This window comes from Corvus kubaryi, unplaced genomic scaffold, assembly GCF_017639235.1.
Source record: "Corvus kubaryi isolate FWS band 111438036 unplaced genomic scaffold, C.kubaryi_AGA036_p1.0 37120, whole genome shotgun sequence".
NCBI classification, from domain to species: domain Eukaryota; kingdom Metazoa; phylum Chordata; class Aves; order Passeriformes; family Corvidae; genus Corvus; species Corvus kubaryi.
The window spans coordinates 11,349-26,261 of record NW_024581030.1 but is presented as its reverse complement, the minus strand read 5'-3'; the positions used below and the strand labels follow the sequence as shown (position 1 = coordinate 26,261).

At 57.3% G+C, this 14,913-nt stretch overlaps 1 protein-coding gene across 3 annotated transcripts in view; it reads left to right on the top strand.

Annotated features, from left to right (window-relative positions):
* Positions 1-14,712, top strand: part of MRC2 (mannose receptor C type 2) — a 28,730-nt gene extending 14,018 nt beyond the window's left edge. For 2 of the 3 annotated variants that reach the window (XM_042021099.1, XM_042021100.1), the window contains exons 8-30: positions 607-761; positions 1,013-1,120; positions 3,457-3,572; positions 3,710-3,858; positions 3,975-4,192; positions 4,414-4,556; positions 4,978-5,080; positions 5,169-5,307; positions 5,558-5,593; positions 6,071-6,231; positions 6,544-6,611; positions 6,893-6,993; positions 7,095-7,240; positions 7,629-7,743; positions 7,824-7,987; positions 8,207-8,315; positions 8,778-9,016; positions 9,103-9,271; positions 9,447-9,596; positions 9,872-9,991; positions 10,478-10,657; positions 11,063-11,089; positions 11,960-14,712. In XM_042021099.1, the coding sequence (XP_041877033.1) occupies positions 607-761; positions 1,013-1,120; positions 3,457-3,572; positions 3,710-3,858; positions 3,975-4,192; positions 4,414-4,556; positions 4,978-5,080; positions 5,169-5,307; positions 5,558-5,593; positions 6,071-6,231; positions 6,544-6,611; positions 6,893-6,993; positions 7,095-7,240; positions 7,629-7,743; positions 7,824-7,987; positions 8,207-8,315; positions 8,778-9,016; positions 9,103-9,271; positions 9,447-9,596; positions 9,872-9,991; positions 10,478-10,657; positions 11,063-11,089; positions 11,960-12,180 (3,137 nt within the window). In that variant the 3' untranslated portion in view covers positions 12,181-14,712. The other variant, XM_042021101.1, reaches the window with a different exon arrangement.
* The last annotated feature ends 201 nt before the right edge of the window (positions 14,713-14,913 follow it).

Here is a 14,913-nt window from a genome sequence, read left to right as displayed (position 1 = left end):
GGCTGGGAGGTGATGTGTTCCTTGGAGGAGCCCATAATCCGGGTGCATCCTCCATCCAGCAAATGTAAAAGCTGTTCCCAGAGCCTGCAGTGCTGAGTCAAAACTACACAGCTGCAGCTGGGAATGGTGCTAGTCCCAGCTGGTTAGTGTAGGAAAAGATGGGAAAACAATTCCTGCTGGACTTGCTGGAGGAGGCCAGCAAGGAGCCATAGGAGAGTGGAGGAAGGAGAGGAAGTACTGCTGCACCCAGGCTGGGAGCAGACCAGGGTGTGCTGGAAGGGAATGGTTGAAAACCAGTAGCTCACTGGACCTGAGCCTGCAGATCTGGACTTTTACTCCCATACTGCTAGCCCCTCTCTGAAAGCTGCAGGCAGATGTCCCTGTGTTTCCCACTCTGGGGGTCCATCCTTGCAGGCAGGAGCTGCCCAACCCTGCCCTGCCCTCTCCTGCTCACTGGGACCAGGGGGTCAGAGCTGAGCCCTGAGTGGGTTTCAGCAGGTGCTGTGCAGAGACCGGTCCCATCGTGGGAGCTGAGGTCACCAGGGGGTTCTGCACAGGATCAGCCAGGAGGAGGGAATTTCACTCCCTCCCTTCCTGTCCTGGCAGATGTGGAGGAGCTCTGGATTGGCCTAAATGACCTCAAGCTGCAGATGAACTTCGAGTGGTCGGACGGGACGCCCGTGAGGTTCACATACTGGCACCCCTTTGAGCCCAACAACTTTCGTGACAGCCTGGAGGACTGTGTGACCATCTGGGGACCGGTGAGAACCTGAAGGGGATGGGGGGTTATTCTGCACCTCTGCAGGGAGCACTGCAGCATCCTCATTGCTGAGGAAGGTATTCCTCAGGGAATGTCTCCATCTGGGTTCAACCGAGCTCATCTGAGCCATGGGGATGGGAGGGATCCATCTCATCATCCGTGGGGATTTGGTGTAAGGAACGGAAGTGAGGGGCTGGGACATCCCCCAGGCTGTCAGACAGGCTCACTGCCACTCCTCTTCCCGCCCTGCAGGAAGGGAGATGGAATGACAGCCCCTGCAACCAGACCCTGCCATCCATCTGCAAAAAGCCCGGTCGGGTGAGCCAGGAGAAGGAGGAGGATGACCACGGGTGCCGAAAGGTGAGGGCACCTGGGGTGGTAGAGCCTCTGGCTGCTCTACAGCTCTGCCTGGTGCTCAAGGCTTCAGGGGACCTTTCCCTAAAACCATTTTGGGGAGCCCCTATGAGCAGCACCTGGAGCAGCTGGTCTGTGCCTGAGAGCTGCTGAGCTGGAGCACTCTGGGGCTGCTGAGCTCCTCGCTGGCATGGTGGAGGAGTCCATGGGAAGAAATGGGGACACAAAGCACATGCATCTGTGCACACTGTCCAAGACCCTCCCCATCAGGTGGCCTGGCAGCAGCAGGGATGTTCTTTTTCTTCCGTTGCCTCTCTTTGTGCCAGAACACAGGAGCACGTGGGAGCCTGGCAGGATGGAGGTGGCTGCCAGCCCTATGCCTCGACAGGATGGCGGGTTGCCTCCTCCGGGCAGGGCATGGGCATTTTGGGAACACCAAACCAGCAGATTCTCACTCAGTCCATGCTCTGCCTCAGTTTCCCCAGCTGTCGCATAGGGCTGAAGCTGCCCTGTTCCCACGCTTCCTGGGAAGTGGTTTTTGTGGTTCTCTGCAAAGCCTCCAAGCACTGAGTCTGGCAGCGCTGTGGCTCTTGAACCTCTCCCAGCCTTTCAGAGCTGGCCAGTGCGCTTGCACCCTGACTAGCAAGCAGCCGCTTCAGGCCAACTCCCAGAGGTGCTGCCGGGCTCTTCCCATGTCCTTGCCTTTTTTCCAGCAGCTGCTTGGCTCTGCCAGAGCTCGGGGGAGCACAGCAGCCAATGCAGGAGAGCCATGCAGGAGAGCTGCCATGCAGGGCCAGATTTGAGGGCTGCCAGGCGAAGCTGGAGGAGCCCAAGTGTCAGCAGATGCTGGGGATGAGACACTCGGTGGCAAAGTTCTGCTACCATGCATCTGTATGTCCCCAAAGCGGTCCTGAGGACTCCCTATGCTGATTTAACTCCCTCCTGGCTCTCCAGCCAGTCTTATCCTGACCCTGGGTGCCCAACAGAGATGCACTGGGAAACAAACTGTGAGGGACAAATGAACCAATGCACCAATGCAAGGGACAAATGAACCAAGAAGCATCCTTCCTCTACTTTACTCATTCTCAATGAGGACTTTTGCCACCCAGAGGCAGAAGCTGGTGGAGAGGAGGCACATCTTGCTCAGGGGTTTGGTCCTATCCACTCCAGCCACTCCACTGGTTTTTCATGGTGGCTTTGCTGCTTTTCCCCCCCTTTAAAAGTCTCCTTCATTTCAGGAACAGCCTTAAAGGAAGCAATTAAGGACAGACGTTTGGGCAATGGAAAAGGCAGAGCAGGAGAGGGATGTGTGGGCATACTGGGATTGGGAGCTGGGGGCAACAGTTGGGGTTGGGGATCCTCTCCTGACCCTCTTTCGGATCACAGGGATTTGCTCTGGTGCTCAGTGTGTGGGAGTGCATCCTCGGGGTGTTAGGGGTGCTGAGGCCAGGGCTGGCTGGGGACCCGTCTGGGGACATTGCACTGTCCCAGGACAGGCCCCTTTCTTGGCTGCTCAGCGGCAACCATGCTGCTCCAGAGGGACCCAGCTGATGGGTCTGTACCTGGATTTGCCAGCTTCAGAGGAAGGCTGTAGGAGCAGGAACTTGGGGGGAAAACTGGGATTTGGTTGTTTTCATTTCCTGAGGCTGCTCTCCTGCTTCCCTCCCCACTGTGCTGATGACACTGCGTATGGCACGTGCCCCCACTGTCCTTCCGATGCTCGGGGGACCCAGGAGTAGAACTGTAGTGATGCTTCCCCTTCCAGGGGGTCCCTGAGCCTGGAGCCACTTGGCTCCTTGGCTGAGCCACTTCACCCTTGTGAAGGGTGTGTGTCCCTCTCGCGGATGAGGCCCCATGTTCCTCCCCACTCTGCCACCACCACTGCCAGCCCTAGGGCCACCCTGCTCCCTGCTCTGGCGGAAAACAGGCACTATTGTGTTTCCAACTCCTGAGAGACTCCAATGTCAACAAGGCAGGGGATTAAAGCTGGCTGCAGTGGTACTCACTTTGGACTCAGCCCTGCAGCGTAAAGAGGAGGATTGTGTTCCCCTCCCCGCATCCCAGCCAGGGCCAGACGCTGGCAGGGAGAGCTGTTTCCCCAGCTTTGAAGCTGCCTGTGTGTTTGTTTTCCCTGAAGCCATGTCCTCTGGGACCAGGGGATTGTTAGAAATCAAAGCTGAGTGGGGTCAAGCTGGGGCAGCTGGGGGCAAGAGACCTCCCAGGAGAAGGCAGAGGCGGTGGTGGGGAACTTGGGATGTTGCTCTCGTGCCCTGGGATTGCTCCCATCCTTCTGGGGAGGTCCAGGTGGGCAGTGGTGGATGTTCCCTGTCACCCATCTGCAGGGCTGGAAGTGGCACAGCCCCTCCTGCTTCTGGCTGGGCGAGGACCGTGTCCCCTACAGTGACGCCCGCAAGACGTGCTCTGACTACAGCTCCACACTGGTCACCATCACCAACAGGTCAGTGCCACGCCAGTGTTGGTGGGTTTACCCCAAAACAAGTCCTGCAAGGTGGCGAGTGACCTCCAAGGGCTGGAGCATCATGGGTGGCTCGGTGTCTCGGCTTGCTGCATTGCCCACGCTCACTGTCCCTCCAGGTTTGAGCAGGCATATGTGAGCAGTCTCATCTATGGCTGGGATGGGGAGTATTTTTGGACAGCTCTGCAGGACATCAATGAGACGGGCGCATTCCGCTGGCTGAGCGGTGATGAGGTGATGTACACTCACTGGAACCGCAACCAGCCCGGTAAGGGATGGGGGTGGGATGGGGACTCCCCCTTCATGCAAGGCGGGACTGGCACTGCCCCCCAGCACGGTCCAACCCTAAGGCTGGCATCTTCCCTGCTCTCGTGAGCGCTCCAGGTTACAACAAGGGTGGCTGCGTGGCCCTGGCCACCGGCAGCTCCATGGGGCTGTGGGAGGTGAAGAACTGCAGCACCTTCAAGGCCAAGTACATCTGTCGCCAGAACCTGGGCACCCCAGTCAATCCTGAACTGCCCGGTCCTTTCCCCACACCCAGCCTCACTGCCACCTGCCCCCCAGGATGGAGCTCCGACCCCAAACTCCGTCACTGCTACAAGGTGAAGGGGGGTTGGACAGGTCGGTGTGGGGATGCATGTGCCTCCCCAGTGCAGCGGGGTGAAGGGGCACGTTTTGATGCTTGCAAGAGGCACCCCACAAGCCTGGCTGGGGCTGGATGGCAGCACTATGCCCTGGAATGTGGCTATCTGTGGGTGGGAACAGTGCTCTGCTCCTGTTCTGCTGCTGAGCTCCCCCATGCTGTGGGTTCTTCCTTTCCCAGGTGTTCAGCTTTGAAAAGCTGCAAGAGAAGAAGATGTGGATCGCTGCACAGGAATTCTGCCGGGAGCTGGGGGCCCAGCTGCTCAGCCTAGGCAGCTACGAGGAGGAGCACTTTGTCGCCAACACCCTCAACAAGATTTTTGGGTGAGAGGCTGGTGGCACCAGTGTGTGTCCCACTGCCAGAGTGTGCTTGCCATGAGCACACAGCCCTCTTGGTGCTCTGGCACATGTGAATGGATGGATGGATGGATGGATGGATGGATGGATGGATGGATTGATGGATCTCTCTGAGCACAGACTGGTGTACAGAAGGTGCATCAGTTGGTGTGGCTGATGTGGGAGATGTGCAGGAAGTTCAGTGTAATTTGAGGATGGAGCTTGGATTTAAAGCAGCTCCAGCCCTGAGACGGCATGCCTGTTATCCCAGTTCCTGCTGTCCGGTGTGTGGGGATGGCAGGCTTTGAAAACAAACAGAAAAAGCCCTGTATATATATTTGTATATAAATATGAACCCCTCTGGTTTGAAGGGGGTTGTGTACTCACCTGTCCCCCTGGCTCTCCACAGGGAGTCGGAGCCAGAGCTCCATGAGCAGCACTGGTTCTGGATCGGCCTGAACCGGCGGGACCCCGCTGGGGACCGGAGCTGGAGATGGAGCGATGGGCTGGGGGTGAGTCCAGGGGGTATTTGGGTTGTGGGAGGGACAAATCTGGTGCTGGTGGAAATGCCCAACACTGCCCATCTCTCTCAACCCCCAGTTTTTCTACCACAACTTTGACCGCAGTAACTATGATGACGATGACATCCGGAGCTGTGCGGTGCTGGATCTGGCCTCCCTGCAGTGGATGCCAATGCAGTGCGAAGCCCAGCTGGACTGGATCTGCAAACTGCCCAAAGGTACTGGGAAAGGGGTCCCCAAACCCATCAGCTGTGACTGACCTGGAGGAGCATGGGCTGTGGGGTGGTGGAATCCCTGGGAGGAGGGAGGGTGATTCCCAATTCAGGGACTGGGAGAGGTGCTGTCCCTTCTGGGGGAATTCAGGAGAGGCATCCTGCCGTTGTAGCCCACGGATGGTTTGCGGAGAAGCATCCATGGGAGCATCCCAGCCTGCACCCCTCTGACAGCTTCTCCTTGCCCTTTCTCCAGGTGCTGATGTGAAGGAGCCGGAGATCGCAACCCAAGGTGCATTGGCCACAGCCTTTTGTCACAGTCACAGAATATTCTGAGTTGGACAGGACCCACAAGGACCATTGAGTCCAGCTCCTGGCCCTGCACCCCAAAAATCCCACCCTGCACTTGAGAGTGTTGTCCAACTGCTCCTTGAGCTCTGGCAGCCTTGGAACTGTAGTTACTGCCCTGGGGAGCCTGATCACCCTCTGGGGGAAGAACGTTTTTCCTGATATCCAACCTTAACCTCTCCTGACACAACGTCAGGTTGTGCATAGACTGCCTGATGTCCTAAATGGATATCTGCCACAATTAATCCAGAGGATGGATCCTGGGCAGGGTTGTGGAAGGGAGGGGAACCCAGGCATCCTGCTGCCGCTCCACTGCAGGAGAGGGACAAAAGCAAAGCAGCCCAACAGGCAGGGACCAAGGGTCAGGGTGACTATGGCAGGCGTGTCACAGCCTCAGCGTGACACCAGTCCCTGCCTACAGGCAGCAAAGAGTGGGTGAAGTACCAGGAGGCTGAGTACAAGTTCTTCGAGCACCACTCAACGTGGCTGCAGGCACAGCGCATCTGCAGCTGGTTCCAGGCCGAGCTGACGTCAGTGCACAGCGAGGCTGAGCTGCGCTTCCTGGGCCAGAACCTGAAGAAGGTACCAAGGGGACAGAAACTTCCCAGGGCACCAGTGGGCTCTGCTGCCCTATGGGCTGCTCTTCCTTGTCTTCTTTCACCCTTTTCTGAAGGGACAATATTTGGGGGTGCTGGGCTTGGCTTGGGGTCATGATGGGCTTGTATGGTGGCTGGTCCTGATGCCTGGGGGTGGGTTTGGGGCTCAGCAAAGTGATGCTTTTTACCTTGCTTTTGCAAGTTGGGGAAGGGTGTCTGTTCCCCATGGCAGCCTCAGTTGCCCCCAAAGACCCCCCAGTCCCTGAAGGGTACTGATATGTCCTCTCTGGGCGTGCAGTTCTCCAGGGGCCAGGAGCAGCACTGGTGGATTGGGCTGCACACCTACGAGAATGACGGGAGGTTCAAGTAAGTCACAGCCAGCCACCTTGTCCCTGGATGTCCCCACACTACCATCCCCATCACATCCCCACACCACTATGTCCCTGCATGTCCTTACACCACCATCCCCACCTCTCAGAGTGCCTGTGGCTCAGCAACTGCATCTTGGGGGTCTCATCCTGGGCTGCTGGGCTGGAGGTTTCTCACCCAAGAGGGTGATGGTGGGACACGCTCCCAGTTAGGGCATTCAAGTGGTCCCATTCACCAAGTCACTGCTCAGCCTCGTACTCCTCCTGATGCTGTTCCAGGTGGTCTGATGGGTCCCTCCTCAATTTTGTCTTTTGGGCACCGGGCAAGCCTCGGCCCATCAGCAAGGACAGGAAGTGTGTGTACATGACAGCCAGCCGAGGTGAGGGCAGGGCAGGGCAGGACTCCACATGAGGCTCTGAGGGGCTGGGGCGCTGGTACCAGTGCAGAGGGGCATCATGCCCAGCCTGTCCCTCCCCGTAGAGGACTGGGGGGACCAGAAGTGCATGACGGCGCTGCCTTACATCTGCAAGCGGAGCAACGGGACTGCTGTGAAGCCTTCCCTCCCTCCAGTACCTGCTGCCACGAGTGGGGGCTGTCCCCAAGGCTGGCTGCCCTTCCTCAGCAAGGTACCGCTGGAGGGAGAGGGGACAGCAGGATGATGGCTACTTCCTGGTGTTCCACCAGCCCTATGGAGGCCCTGAGGGGGTGGCTGCAAAGGGGCAGGATGGAGAGGGATGCCTGCACGTGTTTTGTGGGGAGTGCTGGGGGATGCATTTACAGGGATGCTGGGAGAGATGTGCCGTGGGGTGGGGAAGGTGAGGTGTGTCCATAGGTTTGCCAGGAGAGATGTGGGAGGACCAGAGGGGTTGGGGGGTGGCAGGCATGAGGGTGTGAAGGCAAAAAGGACCATTGGGCAGAATGGGGCTGCAGAGGGTGCCTGGGTGGGGAGGGTGCAAGGCTCAGGGTTGGGGGCAGCTGCACCTCCTGGACCATCCTGTGCCCCTGGCTGTGCAGTGTTTTAGCTTCAATGGCCACAACAAAGGCGAAATAGTGAAGTGGCCAGAGGCGAAGCAGGTGTGCGAGAGTCAGGGCGCCGTCCTGGCCACCATTGCCAGCCCCCTGGAGCAGGGTAGGTCTCCTCTGCCCAACCACCCCACCCAGGTTCTACCTGCCAGGGGTGGTCCTCCATGCCTCACCTGTTGCTTGCAGCCTTCATCACATCCATGCTGCCCAACATCTCCTTTGACCTCTGGATTGGCCTGCACGATGCTCAGAGGGAGTTCCAGTGGGTGGAGGGGGAGCCGCTGCGGCACGTGAGCTGGGCACCTGGAGAGCCCTCGGGCTGCAGCTCCTCCAGCCCCCGTGACAAGCCGGTAAGGGAGATTCCCTGTAGCACCCCCATCCCCCGGGAAGGTCTCAGCCCCAGGCCCAGCCTTGGGAAAGGAAGGATTTAGTGGACTGGGGTGGTTCTCCAAGGGCAGTGCAGGATGAAGCGCTGTAGGGTGGGGGTTCCTCGCATGGGGATCTCTGTGGTGTAAGATGACAGTGCTAAGGGCAGTGCTGACTGTGCTGATTGTGGCTTGGCTGTGCAGACCAACTGTGTCGTGGTGTGGCACGGCTCACCCCCCGTCTTCACGGGACGCTGGGATGACCGGAGCTGCCTGGAAGAGAAGCATGGCTATGTCTGCCAGCGGAGCATAGGTAGGAGGAGGACGAGGGGACAGCCCTCTTCTGGCTGGGGATCAGCCACTGCCACCCTGGTGCCCCATGCTGTGGTGGGACTGGGGAGCTTGGGGCGATGGGTTTAGCTTATGGAGAGCTGGGGAGATAGGCTTAACTTGGGTGGGTGGGTCCCTGGTCTCAGCCATTTATGGGACAGCCCCAAACCTGTGCACACCGGCCTGGCTCAGTGTGTCCTGCAGGGACATGCATCCTGGTGGACAGCTCCCAGGTGGGGATGGTTGTAGGGTGTCAGTGCTTGTCATCCCTAAGGATGTCCCTCTTCCTTTCCCAGTTGCACCAGGATGTCCGCAGGTGCAATCAGCACAACACTGCCAGGGACAGCCTGGCCTGGGTAGGGATGGACAAGGGGGTGACCCACCTGCAGGAGTAGATGCAGGAGTGTTCTCTGTGCCCTCTGACTGTGTCTCTTTGCTCCTCCAGACCCGTCCCTGAGCCCTGCGCAGACACCATTCCCCCCTTCTCCTACCGGCACCCTCTTTTACCACAACAGCACTTACCGCATCCTGCAGAAACCCCTCAGGTGGCACGAGGCACTGCTGCTCTGCGAGACCCTCAATGCCACCCTGGCCACCATCCCCAACCCCTACAGCCAGGCCTTCCTCACGCAGGCTATCAGCAGCCTGCGGGCTCCACTCTGGATTGGGTTGGCCAACGATGAGGTGAGGGAAGGGGGCAGGCACCTGGGGCACAGGTCCCCAGGGGGATCGCAGCAGTCCCCAAGAATCTCCTCCATGTGGTCTTCCAGGGAGGCCGGAGCTACTCGTGGCTGACGGAGGAGAGCCTCATTTACACCAACTGGCAGGACGGGGAGCCCCAGCAGACCACTGGCTGCTCCTACATGGACACGGACGGGAGCTGGCGCACAGCTGGCTGTGACACCAAGCTTCAGGGGGGCATCTGCCAGCTCCAAACAGGTGCTGGTCAGGGGGCCTGCGGTGGTCCAGGTGGGGTGTGACCAAGGGTTGGAGATGGGGCATCCCACTAGGGACCTTCTGGAGCATGTCCTTGTGGGTCTGGGTGCCCCAGTGTGCTGTGGGACCCCGACATGCTGTGCCCCACCACACCTTTAATATACCATGTGCTCCTCAGGTCACCCCCGCATGCACAAGTGGAGCTACAGTGGCAGCTGTCCCAAATCGCTGGAGGACTCCTCCTGGATTCCCTTCCGGGACCACTGCTACACCTTCCACATGGAGATCACCCTCAGGCAGAAGGACGCCATGAGGAGGTGCCAGAAAGGTATGAGGGGCCTGGGGTGGTAAAGGAGGGAGATGCATCCTTGGAAATGGAAGAGAGTGGGATCCCCAGGATGTTTGTGGGTGCCGCAGACCCCTTTGTCCCTGTGTCTGTGTCCAGCCTTGGTCAGCCATCATCTCCTTGCTGTTCCATGTTAGGGTTCCCCAATCATCATGTGGTTCACAGGTAGGTCCTCAACTTTGTCCTCTTGGGCACTGCTGCTCCCTAGCTCAGTCCTCTCAGTTCTGGGCTCCTCCATGACAGTCTTCCCTCTGCAGTTGGCGGCACAGTGTTGTCCATCCAGGATGAAATGGAGAATGTCTTTGTGTGGGAGCATCTCCAGGCATACGAGGGCCTTTCCAAGGGGGCCTGGCTGGGCATGACCTTCAACCCCAAAGGTACAAAGGAAGGAATGAGGTTTGAGATACATCCCCAGGCACCTCCATGAATTCCCACCAAGTCTGCAGTGAGCAGAGGAAACCCTTGGTGGTGGCACCAGTGAGGGGGGCTCATGCCATAGTGTGACCAGGCTCACTGGTGTCTCAGGCCATGCTGGACATGCCATTTGTGTCCTCCTCTGGCTTGGTGGGGTACGAAACCCAAAGCCTTCTCCAAGACACTGGAGCATTCTGATTCAGGAAGGTGTGCTGTAGCCCCTGGTCCTCCCCATCACACCTCCCCACCATAGAATCACAGAATGACGGGATCATTTGGGTTGGAAAAGATCTTAAAGCCATCCAGTCCCACCCCCTGCCATGGGCAGGGCCACCTTCCACTAGACCAGGTTGCCCAGAGCCCCGTCACACCTCCTCATACTTTCTGAACTGGGACAAAGGTGGAGTGTCTCCTTCAGCCTCCTCAAGCCTAATTTTCCCATTTCCCAGGTGGCACCTTGGTTTGGCATGACAACACTGTCGTGAACTACTCCAACTGGGGCCAGCACGACACGGGGCCCAGCATGCTTAGCCAGAACAGCTGCTACTGGATCCAGAGCAGCAACGGCGTGTGGCGCCTAGGCTCCTGCACAAACGTAACCATGGGGGTCATTTGCAAGATCCCCCGAGGTAGGGCTCCCTCTGCTCCCCGAGGCTCCTGGGCTGATGTAGGGTGAGCTGGGGGTCTGGGCAGGGTGCTGCACAGCAGAGCTGTCACAGTGGCAGCACCAACCATATGTTTCGGGTAATTCCAGTGCAGGGGATGGTATGGGTTAGTGTTGGGGTCTGCAGGTCCCCATTGGGCTCCATGATGGGCTGTGCATGTCTCAGTGGCTGGGTCAGCTCCTTGGGGCAGGATGAGGCTGGTGGGGCAGTGGTGGAGCAGAGCCAGAGGACCGTCCTAGCTGTGCATCGCCCATTGCCCACGTGGTGCAGCACTGGGAGCAGTGCGGTGTATGGGTCCAGTGGTGCTGGTGGTGGGAAGATGGGAGGGTGTTGTGGCCGTGCACTCACCTGTCTGTGTTACCTTTGCAGTGGAGGAAAGCAGCTTTTCCAGGGCAGGTGAGTGGTACCATCAGCCTGGGCACAGTACTGGGACTGGAAACCAGGACTGGGAGCCTGTGCCGTAGCCCGGCTTGTGTAAATAACCAAAGGAGTGGGTTATGTGGGTGGGGAATGCCATTCCCAAGTGACTTTGGCCTTGAGTTAGAACTCCTCAGGAGCAGGAGCCATCCTTCCATGGAGGTGTGTGTCTTCCGAGCCGCTTGCCACTCTCCTTCCTGTGCCCACACTGCTTGGTCAGTCTGGGGGATGGCCACCATGTTTGCTGGTAGGATCCCAAAGATCCATCCCAGGCAGCTTGCTAAATATTCATACACATAGGAAAGACCCAGGGAGTCTGCCCAGTCCCAGGAGCTCTGCCAAGGGCACAGGATGTGCCCAAAACACCAAAGCAGATTCACAGAGTCAAAGAATACGCTGAGTTGGAAGGGACCCACAGGGATCGAGTCCAACTCTTAAGTGAATGACCATACAGGAATCAAATCCACAACCTTGGTGTTATTAGCATCATGCTCAACCAACTGAGCTAATCTCATTCCATCCTGTCCTGTTGTGACCCACCACAGGGGAAAGAGCACAGAAACAGGCTCCCCAGGACAGTGGTCACGGCCCCAACACTGCCAGAGCTCGAGAAGTGTTTGGTCAGCACTCTCAGGCACAGGGTGGGATTCTCGGGGTGTCCTGTGCGGGTCCAGGAGTTGGACTCGGTGGTCTTTGTGGGTTCCTTCCAACTCAAGACATTCTATGATTAAATGATCCTGCCCAAAAACCCGGGTCTGGCTGGAGCCCCACCAGCCCCAGCCTCTCCTGCAGGCTGAGGAAGGAACAGGAGCCATCTGTCTGCCTCTCAGCAGCCCTTCCTCCCTGCAGCTCTGCCGGAGAACACGACAGCCATCGCAGTGGTCGTGCTGTCGACGCTGGCGCTGTGCGCCGTGCTGGGGGTCGTCGTCTTCCTGTACAAGCGCCGACAGAGTGCAGAGCGCGGCGCCTTCGAGAGCGCTCGCTACAGTCGCACCACCGCCAACCCCAGTGAATCTGCCGAGAAGAACATCCTGGTGTCGGACATGGAGATGAACGAGCAGCAAGACTAACGGCAGAGGGGACGCTGGGGATGGGGACCTGGGGAGGGGGGAGGACGGAGAGCATCACACACGCTATCCCCACAGCGTGTGGGGCAGGGGTGGCAGTGGGAGCGGTGTGGCAGGGCAGGGAGAGGGGCTGGGGTCAGGGTTGGGGTCCAACCAGGTGGGCAAGAGGAGGGAGCCGGATCCCTCCTGCCCCGCATGTCGCTGCCGTCACCTCTGGGCTTGTCCCCAGCTGCCGGGGGTTTGCCTGCAGCAGCCGTGGAGGCAGTTTCAGGGCTAAAAAGTTTTGAGGGAAATTGCTGCACAAGTTTGAGATCTTTCCAGCAGCATGAACAGGCTCCAAGACACCTTTGCCTTGGGAGAAGGCAAGCGCAGGCATTCAGGGCCCTGCAGCAGGCTCTTCCCCCCCAGAAACGGAGCTGGTGTCCGAGAAGACATCCTCCCAGGCAAGAGGTCTCCAAAGCTGATCTACCTCCCTTCTGTGTGCAGCAGCGCAGGCCCTGCCAGCTCCCAGCCCCACCACTGTGCAGCTCCTTCCCTCTCTTCGGCCTCATCCCCCACCTCCAGCAGAGAGCAGCAGAGACACTGTCCAAGCATGGAGCCTCCAGGATCAGCGACGGAATCCCCCTCTCCTCCCTGGCACATTCCTAGGGGTGTGTTGAAACCCAGTGAGGCTGTGGTGACTTCCCTGTTCTGGCAGACAGAGCTTGTCCCATTTTCTTTGGTGTGTGTGTCCCCCAGATAACTGCATGGGATAGCACCGGAGCAAACTGCTGGCCCAGCTCCTCTGGTGGGACCACCCTCAGCAGCCCAGAGCCCACAGGAGGAGTTGGGTGCCGAGGCAGGAGATGCTCCCAGAGAACCAGGGCCACCCTCTGTGCCTTGCCAGGCAGGGATGGTGTGGGGCTGGAGTCACTTGTCACTGGTGGCTTGCTGGGGCCAGAAGGCCAAGGATCAGTGCTGTAGGGTGGGGAGGATTTGGAATCTGTTGGTTGTTTCTGAAGTTGGTGGTTTGTTGGTTTTTAAGGAAACAATGGTAGCTTTTGTTGCTATACTGTACCGAGTGCGTGCTGAATATATACATTTTTTCACACAGCTGGCTGGGGTGTGTGTGGTTGCCTGTTTTCCCATGTAGGGTGTAGAGGAGGAGAAGGAGGAAGGCAGTGTGTAAGTAATCCCCTGCCTGGCTTTTGAGCTGTGCAGGAAGGAGTGGGGGCGCCTGGGGCTGAGCCATCCTCCATCAGCTGTGTGCAGCAGTATCCCTAGGATGAAGGATGCCTGGAGAGAGTGAGAGTTGTTAGGCCCTCAGCGGAGGTTCCCTGCTAGGAATGGGATCCAAAGAGCCCCTTGGACCTCTGAAGGGGGGTGACACAAGACATGTTGCCTTTAGCCCTCTGCCTCTGAGGCTCGAGTTGGGGTTGGTTTTGCTGCAAGAACAGGAACAAGCAAATTTTTGTAACTCATTTTTAACACCTGTGTGGATTTTAAAATCTGTTGATTTCACTTAAGCTGGACATTAAGTGTTTTAAGAAACTGTTGGGGGGTGGGATGGGGGAACCAGGTACCACTGGGTTTCTGTTTACTTTTTGGCAACCTCCAAAAGCTGCCATGACATTTCAGGGTGAGGAAGAATCTGGAGCACATGGACCTGCCCCGGCTCCATTTTTCTCTCTCAGCTTTCCCTGCCTTTATTTCCTGAGGTCCTTTCTGATTTGGAGCAGTTGGTTCTGTCCATTGGTCTGTGCCTTCCTGGTGTGGGAGCTAGATCCTGAAAAGCCAAGCATGAATCCCTTCCCATCCCCAGCAGCTGGAATTCCTGCTGCAGAGGGGTGCTTGAAATAGCAGCAGGCATGCTGAGCTGGAACCTGTGCTGCTGGTGGGGATGGAGGTCTGGGATTAACTCCTTCTGGATGGGCAGATGTGTTAGGAAGTCCTAAAAAATAAAGATTGAGGTTAGGATTGATGGGCAGGTGTGAGGGAAGAGCAGCGCTGAGGATGCAGCTGGACAGGGTTGGGGCTCCTTTGAAGTGATGAGACCCTGGGCGGGGTGGGAGCAGGGTAACACGGGGCATATGGCTGGGGTGGTGGGGAGTAATAGGTGCTGGAGGAAATTCTGTGCCATGGAGAGCCTGGGAAGGAGGTCCCACAGCCATGCAGGAGGTGTTAAGCTTGGCTCTCACCCAGCCCAACCTGGAAGACCTTGCTTAAGAGAATTTTTTTTTCTTTCTTCTTGATTACTTTGGTTTTTGTCCTCCTCCTTTGCTTTTGAGAAAAGAAATCTGTACAGTCTAGGAGAAATGTTGTCTGAGAAGAGTTTTGTGAGCTGTCGGCAGTGATCAGGATTATGGGGAAATGCATATATGGTTACGTGGTATCTTCTATCACCATTAGATAATGTGAAGAATTGCTTAACAGGACCCTGTCAATTATATATATATATATATATACATATATATATATATATTTGCGCTTTTATTACTCTCTGTGTTTTGTAAGATCCTTTTAGAAGCTTGGAAATAAAATTTCCTTTCCCACTTATTTTCTTCCTTTTATTTTTTTTCCCTTCCTTTTAATTGGGAAAAGCAAAACTTGTCTTTCCCTATGTCCCCAACAAGTCATGAATATAAAGATGAAATGACACTTACCTGCCTGAAATTACACCTACGTGCCTGTAGCAGAGGAAGTTCCAAGGTGCCCAGGTGAGGGGGATGTTGTATTGATTCCTTGTGGTTTTTGGTT